General features: G+C 50.2%; 10 protein-coding genes across 10 annotated transcripts; 5 read left to right on the top strand and 5 right to left on the bottom strand.

The window, feature by feature from the left end:
- Positions 1-1,801: 1,801 nt before the first annotated feature.
- Positions 1,802-3,118, bottom strand: mcpII-0 (Metapyrocatechase 2; the record flags this gene model as incomplete). The annotated part of the gene is made up of 7 exons (XM_066152531.1): positions 1,802-1,833; positions 1,906-2,015; positions 2,079-2,323; positions 2,388-2,491; positions 2,558-2,606; positions 2,666-2,901; positions 2,962-3,118. 7 exons carry the CDS (start codon positions 3,116-3,118, stop codon positions 1,802-1,804), a joined length of 933 nt encoding a protein of 310 aa, XP_066008276.1.
- Positions 3,119-4,036: 918 nt separating this feature from the next.
- Positions 4,037-5,716, top strand: tfdB-0 (2,4-dichlorophenol 6-monooxygenase; the record flags this gene model as incomplete). Its single annotated transcript, XM_032032687.2, has 3 exons — positions 4,037-4,093; positions 4,171-4,784; positions 4,849-5,716. The coding sequence occupies 3 exons, from the start codon at positions 4,037-4,039 to the stop codon at positions 5,714-5,716; spliced, it is 1,539 nt and encodes a 512-aa protein (XP_031888132.2).
- A 378-nt stretch (positions 5,717-6,094) lies between these two features.
- fahd2-0 (Fumarylacetoacetate hydrolase domain-containing protein 2) lies at positions 6,095-6,897 on the bottom strand (the record flags this gene model as incomplete). Its single annotated transcript, XM_032032688.1, has 3 exons — positions 6,095-6,296; positions 6,365-6,485; positions 6,570-6,897. 3 exons carry the CDS (start codon positions 6,895-6,897, stop codon positions 6,095-6,097), a joined length of 651 nt encoding a protein of 216 aa, XP_031888133.1.
- Positions 6,898-7,930: 1,033 nt separating this feature from the next.
- ctnR-1 (Citrinin biosynthesis transcriptional activator ctnR) lies at positions 7,931-10,723 on the bottom strand (the record flags this gene model as incomplete). Its single annotated transcript, XM_032032689.1, has 5 exons — positions 7,931-9,809; positions 9,879-10,320; positions 10,383-10,474; positions 10,533-10,547; positions 10,626-10,723. 5 exons carry the CDS (start codon positions 10,721-10,723, stop codon positions 7,931-7,933), a joined length of 2,526 nt encoding a protein of 841 aa, XP_031888130.1.
- Positions 10,724-11,751: 1,028 nt separating this feature from the next.
- yanC-0 (Cytochrome P450 monooxygenase yanC) lies at positions 11,752-13,520 on the top strand (the record flags this gene model as incomplete). The annotated part of the gene is made up of 6 exons (XM_032032690.2): positions 11,752-12,035; positions 12,098-12,233; positions 12,307-12,330; positions 12,411-12,889; positions 12,947-12,981; positions 13,057-13,520. The coding sequence occupies 6 exons, from the start codon at positions 11,752-11,754 to the stop codon at positions 13,518-13,520; spliced, it is 1,422 nt and encodes a 473-aa protein (XP_031888131.2).
- Positions 13,521-13,952: 432 nt separating this feature from the next.
- Positions 13,953-14,759, top strand: CGGC5_v011446 (uncharacterized protein; the record flags this gene model as incomplete). The annotated part of the gene is made up of 1 exon (XM_032032691.1): positions 13,953-14,759. One exon carries the CDS (start codon positions 13,953-13,955, stop codon positions 14,757-14,759), a length of 807 nt encoding a protein of 268 aa, XP_031888134.1.
- A 582-nt stretch (positions 14,760-15,341) lies between these two features.
- fabG-1 (3-oxoacyl-[acyl-carrier-protein] reductase FabG) lies at positions 15,342-16,314 on the bottom strand (the record flags this gene model as incomplete). Its single annotated transcript, XM_032032692.1, has 3 exons — positions 15,342-15,899; positions 15,983-16,194; positions 16,260-16,314. 3 exons carry the CDS (start codon positions 16,312-16,314, stop codon positions 15,342-15,344), a joined length of 825 nt encoding a protein of 274 aa, XP_031888135.1.
- An 841-nt stretch (positions 16,315-17,155) lies between these two features.
- Positions 17,156-17,972, top strand: fabG-2 (3-oxoacyl-[acyl-carrier-protein] reductase FabG; the record flags this gene model as incomplete). The annotated part of the gene is made up of 4 exons (XM_032032694.2): positions 17,156-17,299; positions 17,391-17,635; positions 17,708-17,871; positions 17,935-17,972. The coding sequence occupies 4 exons, from the start codon at positions 17,156-17,158 to the stop codon at positions 17,970-17,972; spliced, it is 591 nt and encodes a 196-aa protein (XP_031887909.2).
- A 252-nt stretch (positions 17,973-18,224) lies between these two features.
- Positions 18,225-18,918, bottom strand: CGGC5_v011443 (uncharacterized protein; the record flags this gene model as incomplete). Its single annotated transcript, XM_032032695.1, has 3 exons — positions 18,225-18,713; positions 18,771-18,827; positions 18,889-18,918. 3 exons carry the CDS (start codon positions 18,916-18,918, stop codon positions 18,225-18,227), a joined length of 576 nt encoding a protein of 191 aa, XP_031887908.1.
- A 1,172-nt stretch (positions 18,919-20,090) lies between these two features.
- Positions 20,091-21,110, top strand: CGGC5_v011442 (uncharacterized protein; the record flags this gene model as incomplete). Its single annotated transcript, XM_032032697.1, has 1 exon — positions 20,091-21,110. One exon carries the CDS (start codon positions 20,091-20,093, stop codon positions 21,108-21,110), a length of 1,020 nt encoding a protein of 339 aa, XP_031887910.1.
- Positions 21,111-22,191: the final 1,081 nt, after the last annotated feature.

Here is a 22,191-nt window from a genome sequence, read left to right as displayed (position 1 = left end):
GTGTGATTGGCCTCTGGTCGATGTGGCCATTGAATGATTGGGATAAGTGAGTTTCTACCCAAAGGCTGAGGACAGGCTCCACAGATGCCAGTAAATCTTTGTATTCTTCCGAGACAAGATGGGAATTCAAGTCCTCTTGGGTCCTGGTGCTGATATATCGCACTCCATTCAGTCATGTTTCTTGTGAGGCAAATAATAATAAGGAGAGAAGGCAAATAATAAGTGAGCTCTTGGAATTGACATACCGAAGCCACAAGGTGGTGAGGTTTGGTTGCATGACCTCTTTCAGAACGCCGCAGCTTTGTAGCGAGCCTTGATTGAAATTGATCGCCCTTCGCGATGCGGCAAAATCAGTCAAACGGTCGATCACCAAAGACCTATCTCTCTCCGATGTCCAGAAGTGGACGACGGCAACAGCGCTGTCTTTCGAATCTTTATAGTCGTCGTCTTCGCGCTTCAGCCAACCCCCGGCAAAGTCATAATGATGCAAATCGTAGTCCGGACTACCAATACCCTGGACTGTTTTCAAGAGCTTATCTTCATCTGCGAGACGCATCTCGTGCTTGAAAGTCTCCGTTGACGTATGTCCAAGGAAGAAACCGGCGGGATGCGTGTAGCCTTCAAGGCCCCACAAGGTATCCGGCTCGCCATCCAAGTCATGCCCCCAGTAGTAACTATTGCCCAGTGGCTCGGTGGCTGATACACCGCAAAGACCGACTAGTCGCTCTTTCCACTACGGACGGTCGCAGAATTCGTCAGCAACATACGGAGGAAATAGGTTTGTCGTAAAAGGGAGGACTGCAGGCTGACACTTTACCTTCTCAAGCGACCCATCTGAACCAACCACACGAGCAACGACGAAGAACAAAGGGCAGCTCATGATCGTAAAATTGTTCGAAGACAGAGTGTCGATGAATCTGGGACTGAGTGACGACTGTACAGGAGTATAGGGCTTGATAAACTTGACGTTTTTGACATGCCCAGTGCTCATAGCGGCATAGTGTATTACAATGAAAGTCCAATAAGTGTCCCCTGACAGGGAAGGTGGTCTCTGGTCAAAAGCTGCTGCTGAAACTGCCGAAGTAGTTGCCGTACTTTCGGCGTAATTTTGTCGGAGCGATTTGGAGTAGCACTAGACATGATCTGTCCGACCGGTGGGCATGATCAAACCGGTGCCGCATTGTGTGGTTGCGGTGCGGGGAAGCCCGATGGAATATCTTCAATTAGTCAGGGTTTGGAAACGTGAGAGAAAGTCGAAATACTCCATCTGCAGCCGCCGCCACATACCACCCTAGAAGACGGATGTGATAGATACTGGGAGGTCTTTGAGGCTTGTTAGCGGAAGGCTTACGGGGAAACATTGAGATAACAGCGGAACAATCAAACGTGTGTGTACTGGTTTTAATTTGAATATTCAATGATATTTTAGTAAATGATTTACAGCTCATGCCCTCTGGCCTTCCAGTCGGATTGCACTACGAGATTACTCGTTCAAATTCGTGAACATCACATAAGCCAGTTGAGAAGACGTAATGGTGCTAATTCAATAATGACATAGTCCAATTAATTCTTCAACGAGCTGAGGCAATTGAGGCACGGAAGTGCTAAGACGTTCAATTGCTGCGGTTGGCAGCACGAAGATGGGGTTGACTTTCCACCATGTCATGAATAAATAAAATGTATCTTTCATTGAGGGCACGAGAGTCTACTTGAACGGCAGGTACGCCAAGGAACAACGCACCGTACTGTGCTTTTTGAAGATTATCAAGCCAATCACCATAGCCTTCCTCACAGGCTTAACTCATACCAGAAAGTCGGGCGGGAGATCAGGGCCTAGAATTAATACAATTAGACAAAGATATCATCGATTTATCGGTTTATTGTTTCACGAAAGATTGCACATACCCCAAATGTGAAGACCGTTGGGAGAGGCTTCTGAAACACTTGTAGGATGAGAGCTGTTCATCTGGTCGCCGTCGACGTAGTGTTCGAAGATGAATTTGCTGGGATCGTACCTAGCGGGGAACAGCATGAGCAGGTTACGATAACATTTTCGTTTCAACTCCATCAGTACTGACCAGTAGTCAAATATCTGACTGCCCATGATATGGCGTCCGACTCCCCAGCAATTCTCGTATCCTCGGTGACGTAGCCAGTCGTGGCCGAGAAACTGCATGTCAGAATCGTGAGTTTCGTAGGATGAATGGTGTACGTGGAATCTTGGGCCCTCGTCGAAGAAGAAGGAATGATGATCCACGAGTTTCTCTCCACGGTCCAAGCGAAGGAACGCTGTCACATTGCGTCCTGTGTGATCGTGTACAAGCTATAGGAGCCAACCAAAGCCAGTGTCAGTGCTGCTCTCCTCGCGGAGTTTCTGGTAAACTCACGTCGCTAGGGATGAAATTGAAACGACTCGTGAAAAAGTCGTATGTTTTCTGGAAATCAGTTACGCAAACGCCGAAGTGCCCAAGCTTGTGGACTGGTGCAGGCCCTAGAAGGAAGTGAGCCTTCTGCAGTCACTCTCGCCATAGAGATTGATCTTTCTGATTGGAGTTACCTTTCTCAAAACGCTGGAAAGTGCCTGCATTCCTGTGTTTCTTGGTTGGCTGGGCGAATATTAGGCCTCTGTTAAGTTATCGAAACTTTTTGAGCACCGAGAACGTACAAAGTTGAAGTCCAGTTCAGGAAATGAAGCATTCGTGCTCAACATCTTCTGTCCAAACACAAGATGAAAGGAAAAGCCATCAACCGAACTTCGAAAGGAAACGCAACTTCCTCCCCCAGGAGCATCGATCAAGTCGTAAGGCTTCGTAGCGCTAGGAAGTGTTTCGGACGCGTAAATCAGATCATCTTCGGACTCAACAGCAAAGGCTGCCCCACCGAATCCGTCCTCGGAGCCCACTGAAACACAAGCGATGAAAGGTTCTGCCCCATAGCCACGATAATAGACACGGCCATTACTTCTTTGAGCCTCGACAAATCCGAAATCCTCGAAGAAAGCCTTCGACCTCTGCAAGTCTTTGTAAGTGTAATAGATATGCGAGATGCGGACGAGGTTGATTTTGCGTACGGAAGCGGAAGTCGCCTCGGTGGAGCCGCTGGCGATGATTCCAGACATCTTCGTACGAAGAGGTCGAGTCAAACCAAGGCTCAAGCAAAGAAAATGAAACCGTCTGAGATGTAAGATTGTGCTAGATGGGTCACAGGTTGGCTCGGGAATACAGAGCAGTATGTCAAAGTCTACTACACTCATTCCCATTCCGGCCTTGCACATTTATCCAGAAACAACATCATCGTTGATAAGCCATGCTATTGAGTGCTGGCGAACAATTTCCAAGCCGTGTTGAAACTACACAGGCGTGATTGTGCCGGCAGAGAATTGAACCGATTTGGAGAAAATTACTCCGATGCAGCGACCCCTAGTTGGACTGCTGACACCGGGGTGTGGCCTGTGGCCCCAATCGTCCAGTCGACATGTACAAAGCCAGTGTTCCGAATCCAGGACCGATACTCCAATTCCATTCATTTGGCTTTTTTTACTGATCTCGTTGCCGGCTGACGTGTAGCTTTGCCGATACGCTGTTCATTTCGCTTCTTTCGATTGGTCCAACCATCTCATTCCGCCCAAGATTCGAATCCGTCCGTTGCAGCAGCATCCCCTCTTCCTCATTCGACGCATCACGTTTCTCCGCCAAAAGGACATCAACGGCGACTTCAACATGCTCGAAAATTCATGCGAAACGGATATCCTCGTGGTTGGAGCAGGCCCAGCAGGCGCATCGCTGGCCTGCTTCCTGGCGTCGCATGGCTTGAGAGGTATCATGATAAGCGCAAGTCATGGGACAGCAGACACACCGCGCGCCCATATCACCAATATGGCCGCACTAGGTACGCTACTTGAAGCAGTTCTCGCATCAATATGCTGAAATGTTGGGCTCATATCCCAGAGTGTCTGCGTGACATTGGACTGGATCAGGAAATACGCTCCATGGCAACGAAAGGCCACTGTATGCAGCACACGCGCTGGTGTTATAGCATGGCGGGGGAAGAGCTGGCGCGCATCCCGTCTTGGGGAAATGATCCCCGAAGAAAGGTACAGTCCCGGCACTTCTCGTCACATTATGTGCACGCTATTCCCGAGACATGAACTGGCATTAACTCGGATCAAAGGGCGACTATGAACTTGCAAGTCCTTGCGATCCTGTGGACATCCCGCAAACTCTGCTCGAGCCGGTACTGACTCGGTTTGCATCGCACCATGGCTTCGTCGTCAGGTTTAACACCAAACTTGTGTCCTGGAAACATGACCCCTCGGACGGAAAGTATTTGGTCAACGTCTGGGATGACCTTTCCAAGATCCACTTCTCGATACGAACGAAGTATATCTTCGGGGCTGACGGCGCCCGCAGCCTCACAATCAAGACGCTTCAGATTCCACTCATTGCCAAGTCCGGGGGCGGTCTCGCAATCAACGTACTGGTCAAAGCCGACCTTTCTCATTTGATGGAACACCGGAGCGGGAATCTGCACTGGCTGATGCAGCCTGATGTTGATCATCCGGAGTTTGGCTGGATGGGCATCGCACGAATGGTGAAGCCATGGTTTGAATGGATCTTCATCCTCTTTCCCAGTCCCGGCTTCGATGCATCCGTCCCAATTTCAAACGAGGCGTACAAAGGCCGCATTCAAACGTTGATCGGAGACGACACCAATGTCGACATCCTCTCGGTTTCTAGATGGTATGTTAATGATATCGTCGCTGAGAGATACTCAGAGGGTAATATGTAGGTGAAAGAACATCGTATATGTCACATTGAAGTCACTCTATGCTGACCAGACGGGATTCAGATTCTGCCTGGGTGACGCAGTCCACCGCCACCCTCCAATGAATGGACTCGGTTCCAACACCTGCATTCAGGACGCTTTTAACCTGGCATGGAAAGTTGCATACGTGGAAAAGGGCTTAGCAGGCCGCTCGCTGCTCGATACCTACAGCACCGAGCGGCAACCAGTAGGAGTCAGCATTGTGTCTCAAGCCAACGACTCCTTTCGAAAGCACTCTGCAGTTTGGAAGTCCCTTGGAATGATGGAACAAACAGTCGAAGAGCGCAGCAACGTCTTCAAGCTTCTTTTGAGCCCTACAGGAGAGGGTCGAAAGGCACGCGAGAGCTTCCGTCAAGCCATCACAGCCACGGCGCATGAGTTTCACGGCCTCGGTATCGAAATGAACCAGCTCTACTCCAGCTCATGCATCTATGTCAAGGATGAGCCTCTTCCCTACTGCCCTTCAGAAAGAGCAGCCGAGGACGATGTCGCGTACTACGATCCAAGCACGTATCCGGGCCGCCGCTTGCCGCACGCCTCGCTCAACAGAGCGATCCCAAGCAAAATGGTGTCGACGATTGACCTTGCCGGTCACGGAGCCTTCACTATACTTACTGGGCCAGGAGGTATGCTATGGAAGGAGGCGGCAAAGGCTGTGGCCGCGGCAAGGGGCTGTGAGATCAAGGTTTGGTCTGTAGGTTTTCGACAGGACTGGGAAGATGTGTATTTCGATTGGGATCGACTGAGGGGTGTTGAGGAGTCCGGTGCGGTGTTAGTCCGTCCTGACCGCTTTGTAGCCTGGAGAGCGCGCGAGGTACCGAATGACTTGGACAGCTGTGTTGAGAAGTTGTCGGAGGTAATGAGGGTCATTCTGGGTCCCGGCGACACATAACAGTAGTATCAGTTCCCTTTGTGAGGAAACATGGGAATTTCGTTCCGCCGAAGTAGTTCTCCAATGCTCAGCCAAATGATCTTGTTGTTAAGTCATGCCCGAATCATTATTAAAATACAGCATGCATGATTGGGAATTGAAACGATGCAGTGATTATTCTCGCGCGTGTATTATCATGGTACAGAATGGTATTCGCATCTGGAAAGCTGCGATAGAACGCCGGCTGTAGTTATTGGTACCATTTGATCGTTCGAAAAATGTAAGTATCACGCAGAACAGACCCAGATAATGCAAAAGAAACCGTCTTAACTGCGCACCGCGTCAATAAGTATCTTTTGCTCATTTGCATTCCAACTAGCTCTCATAATACTATTAGAACTATTCATATTTAACAACGTTGACGAGAGTCCCTATCTCCGAAATTTCAATTCTCATATCGTCTCCATCCTTCAGAAATATCGGCGGATCCCTAGCCATGCCAATGCCGGGCCCGGTACCGGTCATGATTATCGTGCCCTTCTCTAGCGTCGTGCCTTGCGAAAGAAATGCAATGATCTTGGGGATGTCGAAAATCATCTCTCTTTGCGGAATGATATCGTGATTAGTTGTAGTTGCAAACTGGAAACTGTACAAAGGAGAAGTGCATACCTCGTGTTTGAGTCTTGAACAGTTTGGCCATTGTGAATAGCTCTTATTCTCAGAGAATGTGGGTCTTTCAGAGCTGACTTTGCGACGAGAATTGGTCCTATCGGACAGGATCCGTCAAGTCCTACGAAACAAGTATCAGCCAGCTGATTGTATGGCTATCTTCGCTGAATGGTCTCTATGTTGACCTTCCGAGGAATCTGTATACCTTTCGAAAAGCACCACTGGCTGTTCATAAACTGTTGCTTCCTTGCGCTCACGTCATTACTACATGTATACCCAAGGACGTAGTCCATGGCGTCGCTCTCCGGTATGTCTCGGCCAGACTTGGAAAGCACTACGGAGAGCTCTGCTTCGTAGTCACTCGTAGAGTCCTGGGAAAACCGGGGAACGTTGATGGGTGCAGGATATGGTCCCGCTAGAGCTGTCCTCGGCTTGACGAAGAGGACTGGAACCTCGGGGATGTCCATGTTGGCCTCGAGGGCATGATCGCGATAGTTCAGCCCCATGCACCTGATTATGGGGACTTCTTCCATTGTGAGAGGCGAAAGAAGCTGGAGATCCGATAGTGAAAGTCAGCCATTCGCAAGGGTAATGGTATGTCACAGCGCCGTGGCGTTGATTTACCTCTTTCACATGCATTACCTCCTCAGTCACGCATCCATCAAACACATTCCCTTTCACTAGCTTGACGGGAATACGCTGGCTTTTCAGAGTGGCGAGACCGACATCTTGCCATTCGCCGGCGTCGACCTGGCCGAGGTGTACTTGGCCATCTTCCTGAGCAACGAAGCGTACTAGGTGCGACCAGGATGAACTCATCATGGTGCCAGGGCCAAAACTTGGGAGAGAACACAGCTAAACCGACGAGTATCTAGAGGGTGAAAAGCATTGAAGGAGAGTGAAAAAGTTTCGCGAACGTCGTCGGGAGATCCGAGATACCCAGATTTCAATTGTACAGACCTCATTGGAATGACTGCGAACCTTCAATTTTAACTTATCCTTTGTATCCATCTTCTACGTGATCAACTATAGCGGATCCAACAGAAACAGCCAGATTCTGCTTATCGTATGGAATAGTCCGATTGTTGAGCCGAAAGCGGGCGCAAAAGAAACAAGAGGCAGAGAAATCAGTCCGCCCGAAGCCTGTCTGAGAACTCAGAGCGGGAACCCGCTACCCTAAGCTTTAAAGGCCTATGTACATATTCCTTTAATTTTATCGCCTGAAATTTTGCTTGGTTTTTGTCATCCGGGAGAAGGCTTTGAGTGACGCGAGCCGAGTACGATCTGGAATGATAAACACTGCAGTACGTTATACCTATTTCCAGTGAGGCCTTTACTGCCGTTACTTATTTTAAGTCTATCCTCGTAGTTATCGCCGCCATCGTCGTCGTCGTCTATGCCGTCCTGTTCTACCCGGGTGGTCAGGAGTATTCCATTGAAACGTCCAATCCTGAGACCAAAACTCGAGCTCTAGGGTAGAACATGACATTAATCCGGGGTACAGCAAATCGGTTTCAAACGCAACATCACGTTATGAGCTTCTATATCAACGTGAAACGGTGTGCCCTAGCCTACCAACGTAGATATGAACAGACTTAGCTCCTGATCAGCCTCGGGAAACCCAGCGAATCCCTCCGAAGGACTAAAGTATGGCATCTCCAAGTTTCCAGTGGGGTAGTTTGCTGCTTCCATATTATCCAAGATATCCCTCCGACTATCGATCCAATCTTCGCGGCCCATCGAGGTATACGGCGAAAGTGACAGGCCTCCGCCATGACCCCGGTCCACGGGCTGCGGCTCCACCGGACTCTGGGCAAGCGGGTTGTTGCTTTCAGGCCCCATTCCTGTTGCAAATTGGAAGTTTTCCACATGATTTCGTCCGCTGACATCCGCCGCTACAGGAAAGCCCCGTTGTCCCGTGTTTCGCGATTCAAAGCACGATACACTTTGCGCTTCCATGGCAGCCATTTCCGTCTTTTTCTTTAAAAGTCGGTCCTCTAACGTATCCAGGTTCTGCAGGAGGCTACGCGGCGTGTCCCAAAAGTCCGTGTATCTTTGGCACACACCACTGAGTACGTCAATCTTAGACTCCTGTTCAGAGAGGTCACCGCGCGTCGCCGGGGCGAAGACCTTGCGGAGTATCTGCAGAGATGCCGCGAGCCACACCGTACTAGCGAGGAACGGGTTGGTCCACTCTACATGCCTTTCTGAAGATCTGCTGATAACCGCGTATATATTGTCGGAGGCTTCGAGGCAGTTTCTAAGCCCCTCGGAGTTCGATAGCCTCTCCCGCTCGCTCCTTGGTGTAGCAGACCATCCAAAAGACGGGGAGCCACCGGATTCGGAGAAAATAGTACCCAAAAGTATCTCACCAAAAGCAAGATGGTGATATATCATGAATCGTGCTAACTGCGACATTAGGAAGACGGCGTGCTGCGCTGAATCCTCCCGCGGTTCGGATCGGGGCTGCGCGGGGTTGTCTGCGGATGGCACATCTCCGAAGCTAAGGTAGCCTCCCTGATAGCTCAGTCGTCCTGGCAGCGCCGCAACTGTCTGTTGGAGAGCTCTTATTAGTACAGAGAGTTGCCGACCATCTTCAGAGGACTGAGCCTTTCTGAAGTGGCCATGAAAGTAGTATTTGAGGGAATGAAAGCCCGCATCATCCCCGGGCATCAAATCTGAGAGGGCGCCATTTATGTTTCCTCGAGCCAGCACCTGAGCATCTCGCATAATGGAGTTAACGACAACGAACCAAGCCATATCGCTGTTGTTACCAGACTTCAACAACTTTTTCGATCGTTCAGTTGGTATAGGATCGAGAAAGCAGCTTGATTGGTATTTAGTTTGGAACCAAGCGTCGTCGGACACCGGGAGGTAAGTCTCGTTGATTGCCTGATCGATGGCGGCAGGCGACTTGCGCACCGTTGAGGCGAACGCATCCATTTGCCAAATGACCCACCAAACGCGTCGTCTCTCCTCCATTTCAGACCATTTGAGTAGCTCCGACAGCGTTGATGGTGGCTTTGTAGGCCCAGGTGCCATGCTGTCAATAAGATGAAGCCGCTGCTCATAAGCCACCCTTACACAGGTACCGAGCAGCCGCCACGCATGGCCTCTGACGCCCCTCGCCAGCTCATAGAATGTGCACAGCACCAGGGCCTGCGTGACACATATAGGTGGAGGCTCATCGTCAAATTCATCGAGGGCCTGATCTATAAAGCCCTTTGCTAAGTGATGAAAATGAGCGTGCGATGGCCAATTTGACATCGACGAGGTCGGCGAAGACTCGTCATCGGGGCTGATATTGAAGCGCGCTGAGATGGAAAACATCGATGCCATCAATGCTTTGAGATGAAGACTATTCTTGACAGTCTGAATCTTGTCGCCAAAGGAAGGCTCATGAAATAGAGAGAAGGCCATCATTCTGTTGAAATAGGTATCGGTACTGAAATACATGTCAGTCATGGAAATGCCCACCCGAGGAAGAGGATAGGGTTGAGACTAGTCAACGCACAGCCTTTGTAGCGAGTCTATTGTTAGATCTAACGACTCGCATACCTGCATAAGGGTATTCTGCGACCAAACTAGTTTGAAAAAGAAACCGTGGTCGGTGGAAGAGGAGGTCCGGGACGGAGAAGTCAAATTGGGCTGATGTGAAGGATGGACCATTGAAGATAAGCTGATGGCTCGCACGAATCTGGTGCCAGATATGTGTGAGGATTCGGAGACATCGGTCTCCTCATCGTTATCTGCGAGTTCCGGAATGGTGAGATCACTGTGGTGTTCCCACGACCTTCTCGCATCATTCTGCGACTGCAGGCCGCTGGTGGGTGACTCTGTTGTGTTGATCCCAGATTCGACTGCAAGGCCATCGGTTCCGGTCTTGGCATGGCTATCAGGAGAGGCTTCTTCGGGAGGAATGTTGCTTGAGCGTCGCCGCTTTTTATTACGGGATCCTTTAATTTCATCAGCTTGAATGCACGCCGGCTACAGCGGCCGCCTAGGTTCACCAACTTACCCGTCTTAGGCCCCGGCTTCAGTCGCGTTGAAGGATAAACGCATGTTTGCGAGTTCCTATCGCAAAGTGTGCAGTGCGGCAGGAGGCGGTCGCTGGCGAGTGTCAGATAGTCGAGTCAACTGCAACGACTCTCATGAAGGAGTGGCTCACCATTTCGCCTTTCTCCTAGAAGCAGACGCAACAAAGGTTAGCAAACGACGTCCATCTTGTAGGTTTCACCCAGTGGTTTTGGGAGGACACAACCTCTTGCAAGATTTACAGCTCAGCTCCGATATCTCGCCCTCGTACGGGTTGCAAGACGGGGTCCTGAGATTTCTTGAGCTGCTTATATCAGATGCCATAATGGATTCGTGCGATGCCAGATATAACGATACGAGAACCTGACAAGGTCGACTGTCAGCAGTCCAAGTTGAATGCAGGAAAGTGAGAAGTAACAGCTAGACTTCACCAGTGGGTTTTCCCCGCGCGTTTCTCGGAAGCATGGGCTGCTACTCCCGTCCCCGCAGTACCATATGAGCAGGGATGTTCAAGGGGTGCGGCTTGGCTGCGCCCTCAATGGCAGATGCAAGACCGACGTAATTCTGTCCGGGGTAGCCGCTAGCTAGTGACCTATTCCTGCGGAAGTCACCAGATGACTGTTTCAATTCGATGGGATTCTGGATCTTCGCATCGACTGGAACATTGTCCTAAATCCGGGCACGATGCCGGTGCCACACTCAGCTGCAGTCATAATTGGTTCAACAACGCGGGGCACCTGGCACCCCGCCTTACCCCAGTTTCGGACTGATTTCTCTTGATGATCCATGCCCCTGCCCGGACGAATTCTGCTTCATGCACCATGCCTGATAGAGACATCAAGCCAGCTGCTGGGCTCGAGTTGAAAGGCATCGTTGCGGCGTAGACCTAGCCCATCGCCGCAAAGAGGCTTGACCACATGTTGGAACGGATCGAATTGAAGTGACGCGCGAGCAGGTGAAAGATGAATCCAGATACACATAACATGGGAAAAGACCAGTCCGCCATCGCTAGTAAATAGTATACTTAAATGCACACGTCACTGTGGCTGTCTATTTCCATTAGCTCAAACACCAAGATTGATATCAATCATTTCTCAAAGGAAAGGTTTCGCAATATGTTGGCTCTTGCACTTTTCACATTGTTGCTAGGCTTAGCGATTCAGAAGATATTGCAGATAGGGAAGCGGAATCCACGCATGCCACCTGGCCCTCCGACCATGCCGATCCTCGGAAATGCTCATCAAATACCAGTTACTGGGTTCTTCAAGCAGTCAGCATATGTCCATCTTCCCACGTCTATCTCGTGATTTGGCGGATACTCGGAGAACGCTGGCTAATGACGTCTAAGCAGAATGCGTGAGTGGGCTGATCGATATGGATCCGTTTTCTCCTTGAAAGTCGGTCCATCGTCCATCATCGTGCTTTGCGACCGCGAGGCTATTCACAAGCTTTTAGTTGAGAAGGGCAGCGTCTACTCCGACAGACCTCCTAGCTATGTCGGCCGGTTGCTGACGAGGGGCGACCATCTCGCCCTCGAGCAAATGGATAGTACATGGCGGGACAAGCGCAAGGTCATCTCCCACAATTTCTCTCCTAAGAGACTTGACGAGCAGCACTTTAGAGTCCAGGAGGCAGAGTAAGCTGAAGCCCCTGCTCTGGATTGTATGGCTATCATCAGCTGATAATTGAGTCTTGAAGAGCTACCGTCTTGATGACAAATCTCCTGGATAGTCCAGATGGTTTCTACAAACATATTCGCAGGTACACGGCGTCCGTAGTTACGTCCATCACCTACGGCTTCAGGGCGGCCAGCTTCGAATCATTCTGGGGACATGTAAGCTCGTTTAAAACGATCCTAACATCTTTCGTGATTTGTCGGAGGCGCTTTGGGTTGACACATTACACAGGGGGTTTACGATGTCATGACCAAGGTATAGTGCTCTTCTTTGTAAACGGGGACAGTTAGGCCCAATAAGGAGATAATATACTAACTCGCCTGTTGGCAATGCAGTGGACAGCTTCCATGGAGCCGGGAGCTAATCCCCCAGTGGACGTCTTCACCTTCCTTCGACACATTCCCGCATCGTTCGCATACTGGAAGCGACGCGCGATTGACGCTGGAAAAACAATGGACGAAACTTGGTCAACGGCACGCCGGCTGGTCGAAGAGCGGCGAGCTCAAGGAGAAAAACGTAACTGCATTATCGACGGCCTGCTCGACGAGTACGAGCAGAAGGGTTGGCCAGCCTCTATAAGCCAGCATGCTTTTACAAATCTTATGGGTGAGATCATCGAGGGCGGCGCCGACACCACTGCGGCCCAGCTTCTGACGCTGATTCTCGCCTTTGCCCTCCATCCCGAAATTCAGAAGAAGGCACAAGTCGAGATCGATGAGGTTTGCGGGAGTGAGCGATCCCCACGATGGGACGACTTTGAAAAGATGCCCTATATCAATTGCATAGTCAAGGAAGGGATGCGATGGCGCCCAGTGTAGGTCTTTTCTGTCAGCATCGTTCCCTGGTAAGGAGGCTTACTCGCAGCCAACAGTGCCGTGACGGCTTTGCCGCACAAAACTCGCCAGAGTGAGTAGTTTTCCACCATTATGAGCATCTTCGTTCCCCATGGTAACCACTATGTTGACGATAAATCCATTGCAGATGACGAGTACAACGGCATGTTCATACCGAAAGACTCTACAGTCTTCATCGCAACGTGGGCTCTACACCATACCGACGCAAATTACCCCGGTCATGATACGTTCAATCCAGATCGCTACTTGAATCACCCCAAGCTGGCCAACGACTATGCCGGTAGCCCTGAGTGGAGCAACCGAGACCATTACAACTACGGCGCCGGTCGTCGGATTTGTCCCGGCATTCATCTCGCTGAGCGCAACATGTGGCGCATCGCGGCTAAATTACTGTGGGCATTCGACTTCGCGGAACCCCTTGATCCAGAGACGGGTAAAGTTACGCCCTTGGACGTAAATGCGTATAACCCTGGGATTCTACAAGCGCCTTTGGAGTTTAAGGCCCGTATTACGCCGAGGAGTGAAGCACACGTCGCTACAATTAGGAGAGAGCACACAGACGCCGAAGGGTTCTTGGCTCAGTACGCTTGAGGCTTTTGATCAGATCAGATCAATTATTTGTGAAGAAACGGATGGCTAAATCAAAGTTCCCTATTGATTGCCCCATTGATGTATTGGTATTTGCGATGACGACGTGTCTTATGCAACCAGGCTTTTTCTTAAGGCGGTATCCCTCTATGTGTCGTTTGCCTTCCAGCCAAAGAAGGAATTACGAAAGAAGGCTATGAGATTCAAGAACATTTAGCCACCGGACGGACCTTTTATTCCATATAGCTTGAATGGCATGTAGTTTAAACTGCAATCATCCCTCCTCTATGCCTTCACCAGGACTAATTCCATGTACCTAGCCGAGCTATTATCGCTCATTCTCCGAGTAGGACACATATTTGAAGTCCATGCCCAACCGACAGTAGTTGTTGACAGGCTTTGTTGCATCTCCTCATCGATCACACTCCTCACACAATGCTTGCAGCGCCAACTGACAAGCGGGTCTCGGCCCCAATGCAGATCATTGTCGTTGTCATCAGCTACACCATCTGGGTCTCCTTACTCTTTTACGGGCTATATCTACGGAAAAAGGAGAAGACGTGGTTTTATGTGATCATTGCTTTTGTTGCGGGGTTTGGTGGGATGTTTGAGCCGATTTACGACAATGCGCTGATGCTCTACTTCTACGGCCCCGGCCAGTGGACAGCCTTCACCTCAATGGGCGTGCCGCAACCCGTGTGGGTGTACAGTGGCTACGCAACTCTCTACGGCACTGTCTCCGTCTTTTTAAACCGACAAATTGCCAGCGGCATCAAACGTCGCCTCTTCTTTCGGTACGCCGTCATAGAGCTCGCTAGCTCGTGTCTCCTCGAGATTGTCGTCATCAACGGCGGAGTATACGAGTACTGGGGACCCCACGTGCTCCGGATCTTCAAGTACCCTATTGTCATTGGCATCCTGGAAACCGTCCAAGTCATGTTCTACAGCGTTGCTGTCGCCAACTTGCGCGCCAAAACCGATCGTGCCGTTTACCACTTCTTTGGAGCGTTGCTCATATTTCCCATCACCTTCATGGCTGCGAACATCGGGGTCGGAGCGCCACTGATCATCAGCCTTCATTCATCTATCCAAACTGAGGCTTTAGTCACATTGGGCACAATGGCATCCATCTTGGGCTCCGTTATCGCTATCCTGGCTCTCCCAGCTATGATCCCTGGAATTGAGGAGGGAGTAAAACTACCAACACACCTGTCGGTATCCAATACCCATATCGAGGCTTAGGGAATGACAGGAAAGGATGCGATGTGAACATTCGGATGACAGGGATGGCTAAATGAAGACAAACTTTGGTTCATAGAAGTGGATTGCGGGAAGCGGAGAGTGAAGGCAAAAAGAGGGAATTCATGAGAATAATATTGGAAGAATATGGCGTGAGAAGAGATCAAAAGTTTAATGGCGGACGGTGTCCAGCATTCTATGAGATATTTATGCGTTGAGCATTGCCGCTTTCAAGTTAGTTATATACACAAGCTACCAACTATCGCCACAAAAACCCCTCTCCTGGCCACAAAATTGCAGTCGCAAGTTACTTCATATACTCCCACATGCTTGCCATAGACTTATGTCTCTTGAACGTTGAGCGGACTTTTCGTTTGCTTTAGGACCATCTCAGCCTATTTGGGAATCTGAGCAAGCATGGGTGACCTATCTGGCTAGGACCATTGACAAGTGTTGTATGATCAATTTGTTTAATCAAGTAATATCACTCAACCCGTGTCTTTTACACCTTTGTTCATTAAAAGGTAACACGGAAAGATAGTTGCATATTGTTAGACCATGTCCTACTTTTCAAGGTCCTATGGTCTATTGCGTAGCCGGAGCCACTCCAATGGTCAGGCCTCCATCAACGGCGAGCACTTGTCCTGTCATCCACTGAGACTCAGGCTTACACAAGAATACCACGGCGTCGGCGATGTCCTCGGCTGTCCCCAGCCTCGGCCACGGTGTAGCCTTGCGCATCAATTCGTGTATCTCAGTGTCTTCTAGATTGCCCCTCGCCAAACCGGTAGCAACGACTCCGGGGGCCACGCAGTTAACATTGATGAAGTCTTTGGCGTGGTCCAGCGCCGCTGCTCGTGTCATGTGGTTGACAGACGCCTTGGTCGCCGAGTAGGCGACTTCCCCTGGGAAGCCTACCACACCGGCACACGACGAGATGTTGACGATGCGCCCCCGGCTCCCCCATTTCGAGTCGTAGTTCTGTTGGAGAAACTCGCGGATGGCGTGACGGCTCATCTTGGCCGTGCCGAGGGTATTGACAGCCGTCATCCTGGCCCAGAGCTCGTCGGTTTCTTCCATGAATAGATGGAACGGAGCCCAGTACCCCGCACAGTTGACCAGAATGTCAAGATGGCCGTATTCCTAATAATTCTATTAGCCAATTTCTCTCATGGAGGGTTTAATCCCCCCTTTTGTTGGTTCCTGGGACAAGGACGTCCACTAACCTGTCGTATTCTCTTAAACAACGCTTCAATGGCTTCGCCGTCGGTGATATCAGCCTTGAAGAAGAAGGCTTTGCCGCCTGACTCCGATATGACCTGTGTCGTTGTTTTCTCCAAGTCTGTCTCGTAGCCCTTAGCGTTAGGTTGCTCCTGGAGGTCGACGGAGACTATTTTGACGCCCAAGCAAGCCAGCTTAATGGCAATGGCTCGCCCGACTTTGTGCGGGGTGTGATTAGCTCGCCTCACCATCACTTGCGTGGAATACTATTTGATAGCTTACTGCCTGATGAAGACCCAGTCACTAGAGCTACTTTAGCCGCTAGTGGTCCTGACATGGTTGTATTTTAAATTGTAAATGATTTGGACATAATAAATTTGAGTTTATTATGAAGAAAAGTGCAAGGCTGCGGTCAGGGAACGGGTGTGAATTGATACAGCGGTCAGCTCGTCATTCGTTCACGCCTCTTTTGCTCTCTGTCTGGTAAACCGGCAGGCAAATACCCTCGCAGTTCGTAGGATCTGATCGAACCGTGAAGAGGCACATCATTTTCAGTATTCCCAATTTTATTCCACCTAGCGACGCATCTTCGGACTCTTTTCTCCCACTGTTCATGCCAAGTTTGGGGTAGATAGCCCGGTAATTCGCCCGGGGTGGTCACGGCACAATTAAGCGACCTCGGGACTTGTACGCCACTCCCACCTAGGTGCCAACCTGGCGATCACCGAGTTCGCCTTATAGGTTTGATGCGCGGTTTGATTGTCGCGGGTGCAGTGCAACAGACGCTGCTTCACTCATTACATCTGTGTACAGTAATCACGTGCGTTGCACATCATGTTTGCCAGAAGGGCTTACTGTGTTACGGGGGCTGCATCAGTAAGTTCTGTTAGGTCGTTGGCGTTCCGCCGTCTGGGTTTTGGCTGCAGATTCCGTCGTGAAGAGTGAGTGCTGACTTGGATGGGCCGTTAGGGCATTGGCAGAGCAACCGCGATGCTTCTCGCCGAAAGAGGCGCCGCCGCTCTAGCAATCAGTGATATGGATGAGACAGGGCTCGCTAGGACGACCGCGGAATGTTAGTTGCGGGCCAGCTCCGACGCGCTGCTTCCGCATTCGTACCATGTCTGCAATGGCTAACTGAGACGACGGGTGGCACAGGCGAGAAGCTCGGCACAAAAATCATGGCCGCGAGGGTCAACGTACGGAACGACGATGAGGTCAGGTCCTCTATAAAGAAAGCTTACAACATGTTTGGCAGGCTCGATGGGGCTGCAAACGTTGCCGGTGTGGCTGGCGGGACCGGTGATACCGTCATTGAGACAATTGTACGGATTCTTTGATTCCATTTATCTCTCTGATTGACTTGGACCCCAAGAGCTTTTGCAACATATATTGACGATAGAGCGGCATTCATAGTCACAAGAGGACTGGGACCACACCATCGGAGTCAACCTCAACGGGCTCCTCAATTGTATGCGGGCTCAGTTACCGGTCTTATCCAAGCCTGGCGGGTCAATCGTCAACGTTTCGAGCACGTCGGGACGTCGAGGTCTACCACATAGTGCAGCATACGCAAGCAGCAAGTTCGGAGTTATCGGATTGACGGAGTCGGCCGCCGGAGAGTATGCCAAGGCCGGCATCAGAATCAACAGCATACTGCCGTAAGCACGGCACACCTGTGCCCAGGTTCCTCACAGCTGTGAAAGGACTTGACTAAGCTTTGAGAACTTCAGAGGGCCGATCGACACCAAGATCTTTCGCGACGGCGAAGCCAAGGGACTTTTCGACGCGGATGCTCTCTCTAAGGACACGCTGATGCGCCGCATGGGTCGCGCTGACGAGGTGGCAAAGGTCATTTGCTTTCTTCTCAGTGATGAGGCTTCCTTTGTGACTGGAGGTGAGACTGATGCCAAAGTTTTGTAAGATGCCAATTGCTGACATGCTTCAACCTTGTTCGCAGCACACTGGAATGTTGATGGAGGTTACCTTGCCTGTTGAAAACGAAAAGTGGTTGCATAAGTCACCTTAAGACGCGAGGTGTTGCTCAAGAGTTGATATTTCGTCTCCACTTGAACTAGCAATTTTGCCTCAACTCACTGTACGTTTTCTGTTGAACATACACGATGCTACTTCCTTTAGTCTCTATCGGAGCCTCATGCTACAATTTAAATGATTGCATGGTCTCAGGTGACTATTTAACTATCAACATATATAGTGATAACCATCCTCGCTCTGCAAACTTCGGATCCTCTAATTCAACTTGGTTGCCTTCAAGGGATCCAGTGAGCTGGTAAAGTCAGCTTGTTTGGTGGCCATGTCTGTCGGGAAGCTGAGATGCTCGTGAATCCACTTCCATTGCCCTTCGCTGTTCTTCCTCGCGATGCCCGTCCGCCTGAAGGCTGTATCAAATGGGACGCCGCCCGCGGTGCCCCAGGTGTGCTGAATCATCGTAGAATAGGCGTATTCTTCAGACAGAGCCGTGATTTCGATGTCCTTGTATTCCATCTGACCATCGTTCCAGTAGGGGAAGACGGAGTCATAGTGCTCCTTGAAGCTCCCGCGAACCGTGTTTCCAAACATGTCGTAGCTCACCATGTCGTCAAAGTCGTAGAAGCGCCGCGCGCCAGGCATTCCGTGATGGTAGTCCTCGCGGGATTCATGATTCCAGTAGTGCAGCCAACCACGGTACAGCTGATCCATGACCTCCTGCTCCTCCTTCGCCAGATGTGGTTTGTGATACTGGGTTGTGGAATTGAGTCAATATTTCGGAACATTCTGCCAAAAAGGTGGGTTTACCTTGCTGGCAGGCATCTGGAGAAAGATGAACTGCTGCTTAGCGTCGGCATATTGGCCCTTTGCAATTATTTAACCTTGATGTTCTGAGATTGGCATTAATTGGGGCGCAGCCGCTTACATCATCCTTGACGAAGCCGTTGCTGTCCATGTTTGATGCGATAGTGATGTTGAATGTACAGATGGACGAGAAGGTGAAGCCCGAGGTTTAAAGTCGCTCGCGCTCTCAAAGCCGCGAACGTCTATGATTTCGGGGGTCTTTATGGCTCGGCATTACACTGCAGCGGATGAGTCGTCTTTTTCGCGTCCCAAAAGTGCTAAATTAGTCCGTCCGCGTGGGGTGGGTTGGTACTACGGCCACGTGTGGAGCCCCCGCGCAAGAGGGTAGCTTATCTGGCAGCAAGTTTGAGATAATGCATCCATTATACTTGTAGGGGTTGCAAAAGTTTGTTCTTGACATTTTGTTGAAAGTCTTGGATGCTAAGCATCGCTCTCGAGTCTTACGAGTATGGGAGCGGACAAGGACAACAATAGGTGCAATGAGAACAAGGTGGATGACGACGATGAGGACGACGACGATGAGGACGACGACGATAGCGTCAATGATAGGAGCGACTGCGATCATCAATACTAGTAAAATAGAACAGAACATAGGACATAAGTCTCGGATAGCATAGTCTAGTTGTCCTAGAAGACAGACACAACCTTTCACTTAGTTATTATGAAGTCAAAATGCCGCAGAAAGCTGAAGCTTTGATTGCAGTCGAGGTGAATTCAAAGTAGTTTAGCAGCTACGATGTACCAGCAGTCTGCGCAGACCTAAGCTTGGAGAAGAGCAAGGCAAATCACAATGCTAACCAGAGTGTTCTAAAATGAAACTTCTGTACGATAACATTGGGCACTGTGAGCTGTTAAAATATGTGTTCCTAGTTGGAACTTTCATGAATATTCATAGTCTTGTTGATTGACCCCATCGGAGTTATTTGTCACCCTTTCGGCCGAATCATATCAATTACGCCTCCCTCACCGCTTCGGTCTGGCATCTTGCTCTTACTTACCTCCATGTATGTCCTTGTCCTCTATCATGGTCAACTTTCACCCGGAAAATATTCAACTGGCTTGTTTTTCCCTTTTTTTATCCATCAAGCTTGGATACCAATCCCTTCCTTCAGAAATGTCACCTCAACATAAAAGACGCTAGTCATTGCACTCAATATTTGGTTGTCTTCCATCACTTGTCGTCACCAGACCGCCCCTCCCTCAACAACTCGTCGAGCATCTCTTTATTCTACAGCCAGATTCTCCCACCGGCGGCTCGTTGACATGGAACACACCAAAGCGCCTGCCGCTCTCGCAAAATATGCTAAGGGTCAGCAGATGGTGCTTCGACCATTCCTGAATGCAGGCGCCCCCCATACTACCGGCATGTGCCACGGACCGCAAGGAACCAATTCAAGAGGCCGCACATTTGACGATTACGTTGCTGAGCACCCTATGAATTTGAATCTAAACACATTCAATGGTTTCGATGACAAGGAAATGGCCGTGCTTGAAGTTGTCGACACACTTTCTGGCGGAATGGCCTATGGTAGACAGATCACCCTCTGCAAGGCTATCGCGACGCCGGTTTCCAATGAGGGGCGTTCGCGCATGCCAATCTTCGCTGAAAAGCACCAGTACGTCGTGGCTGTGGCCGAAGACGCAGCCTTGGATGATGATTCATTCTGGGCCGACAACCATCTGTGCCGCAAGGTTGCCAGGCTTGAAGAACTTCACAAGCGCACGAAAACCGGTCTGGGAACCATCCATCCGGACTACTACGGCATGTGGATCTTAGAGACCAATGACAACGCGGAAGAATTCCCCGAGGGAAGGAGATATGTCGGCATCATTCTCATGGAACATCTGGAGGGCCGCACCATCGAGGAGCTATGCACCCGCGAGCCAGCACCCAAAGAAGAAGTTGGTGATCTTATCGCTCCTTCTGTCCCGACCACAATTCTTGCAGCTGACGGAACCGAGCACATACTCGACTTGACACGTACCGAAGTCCGCAATCATATCGTAAAGCAAATTATGCACGGTACTGTCAACATGTTACATATCGGTATACACTGGCACGTAGATGCTGCCGACGTTTTGGTGGTTTCCCGCCGCGGAGGTGAGATACTAGATAAGCCTCAAGCTGTGATGCTTGAACTTCTGGTCGGCAATAGGTGGTCTGCGCGTTGGGATGAAAGGTTCTTCGACAACTCGGATGATTCATACCAGCGGCTCACTTGGCCCCTTCATCCATTTGACAGGTTCACCCACAACGACTTCGAGGACTTTGACGGCTGGTAAGATACAAATTGGCGAGCGGAGAACAGAGTCAGATTCGATGCGTGGATGTTGAAACAGTTTGGGCTTTTGAACGAGCCCCTTCACCTTCGCCGCTACTCTTCCTGGATGAAGTCAAACCCCGCACGAAAGTCAGCCTCTGGCGTTTATTCAGGGCTTTGAGTCTCATCGCGAATCAACAAGCCCGAGACTTTGTTATCCATTCCCTTCCTCCTATCCCACAACTGGCCACCCATCATACGTTGGTTTTGAGACCGCGGTCCAGGATCAACTTGACTACGAGTCAGAGACAACCTATCATCGGCAATTCACAAGCCATGGCACCTACTCGTACAGCTACAATTCAACCTCCAGATGACGCAACATATTTGAGGTCCTTCGTGCAGACGAGTTTCGAAGAGAAAGCCAAGCAGACTGTTGACCAAATGCTTCAAGACCACCCGATATTGGCTGGCGCGACCTCGGAGTATGCCGACAGCTCTTCTGATGAATCTGAATCAGATCACGAATGGCATTCTGAGCCAAGCGAGATTAGTGAGATGGAAGAAGATGACTAGAAGTTGAATGAAGATGAGGAAAAGCAAGAGAGTGTACATGAGTAGAAGGACAGTGAAGGCGAGAAGAGGGCGGTGACGAGAATGATATCTGGTCATCTGGGCCTGGCACGGGCACATGTAAGAGCATTGGAGGCATGCATAGCGACGTTGGCACAGGTAGAGCAAGTGGAAGATGAGGGAAGATAACGAGAACTACAGAAACTGGCACAGACAATGGCATGGCCACAACGGAGAAAATGGGTACAGGCACGGGAAGACGCAGAGGCACATCAAAAGGCAGAAGCAGAGGCAAGGCATGCCTGATCGTATGAAGAGACCGTGCTGTCCTAATTATAAGAAGATCCGAACCGGACGAAGTCGAGGATGCAGGCAAGGAGCTATTCTGATGATTCACACGAGCGCAGGCGGTGTGTGTGAGCGGATCTTCGGACTATGCCAGGGTTTCGAACTGGAGTTGGTTTGTCCCAAGTCTTGTCACTTTACTTAGATCGCATCAAACATTGCCGTTGCAGTTTCACGTAGTCTCC

Source organism: Colletotrichum fructicola, assembly GCF_000319635.2.
Source record: "Colletotrichum fructicola Nara gc5 chromosome Unknown KSG_Nara_v1_contig06, whole genome shotgun sequence".
Classification (NCBI taxonomy): Eukaryota; Fungi; Ascomycota; class Sordariomycetes; order Glomerellales; family Glomerellaceae; genus Colletotrichum; species Colletotrichum fructicola.
Note: the sequence above shows the minus strand (reverse complement) of the source record. Positions and strands in the feature narration are given on the sequence as shown.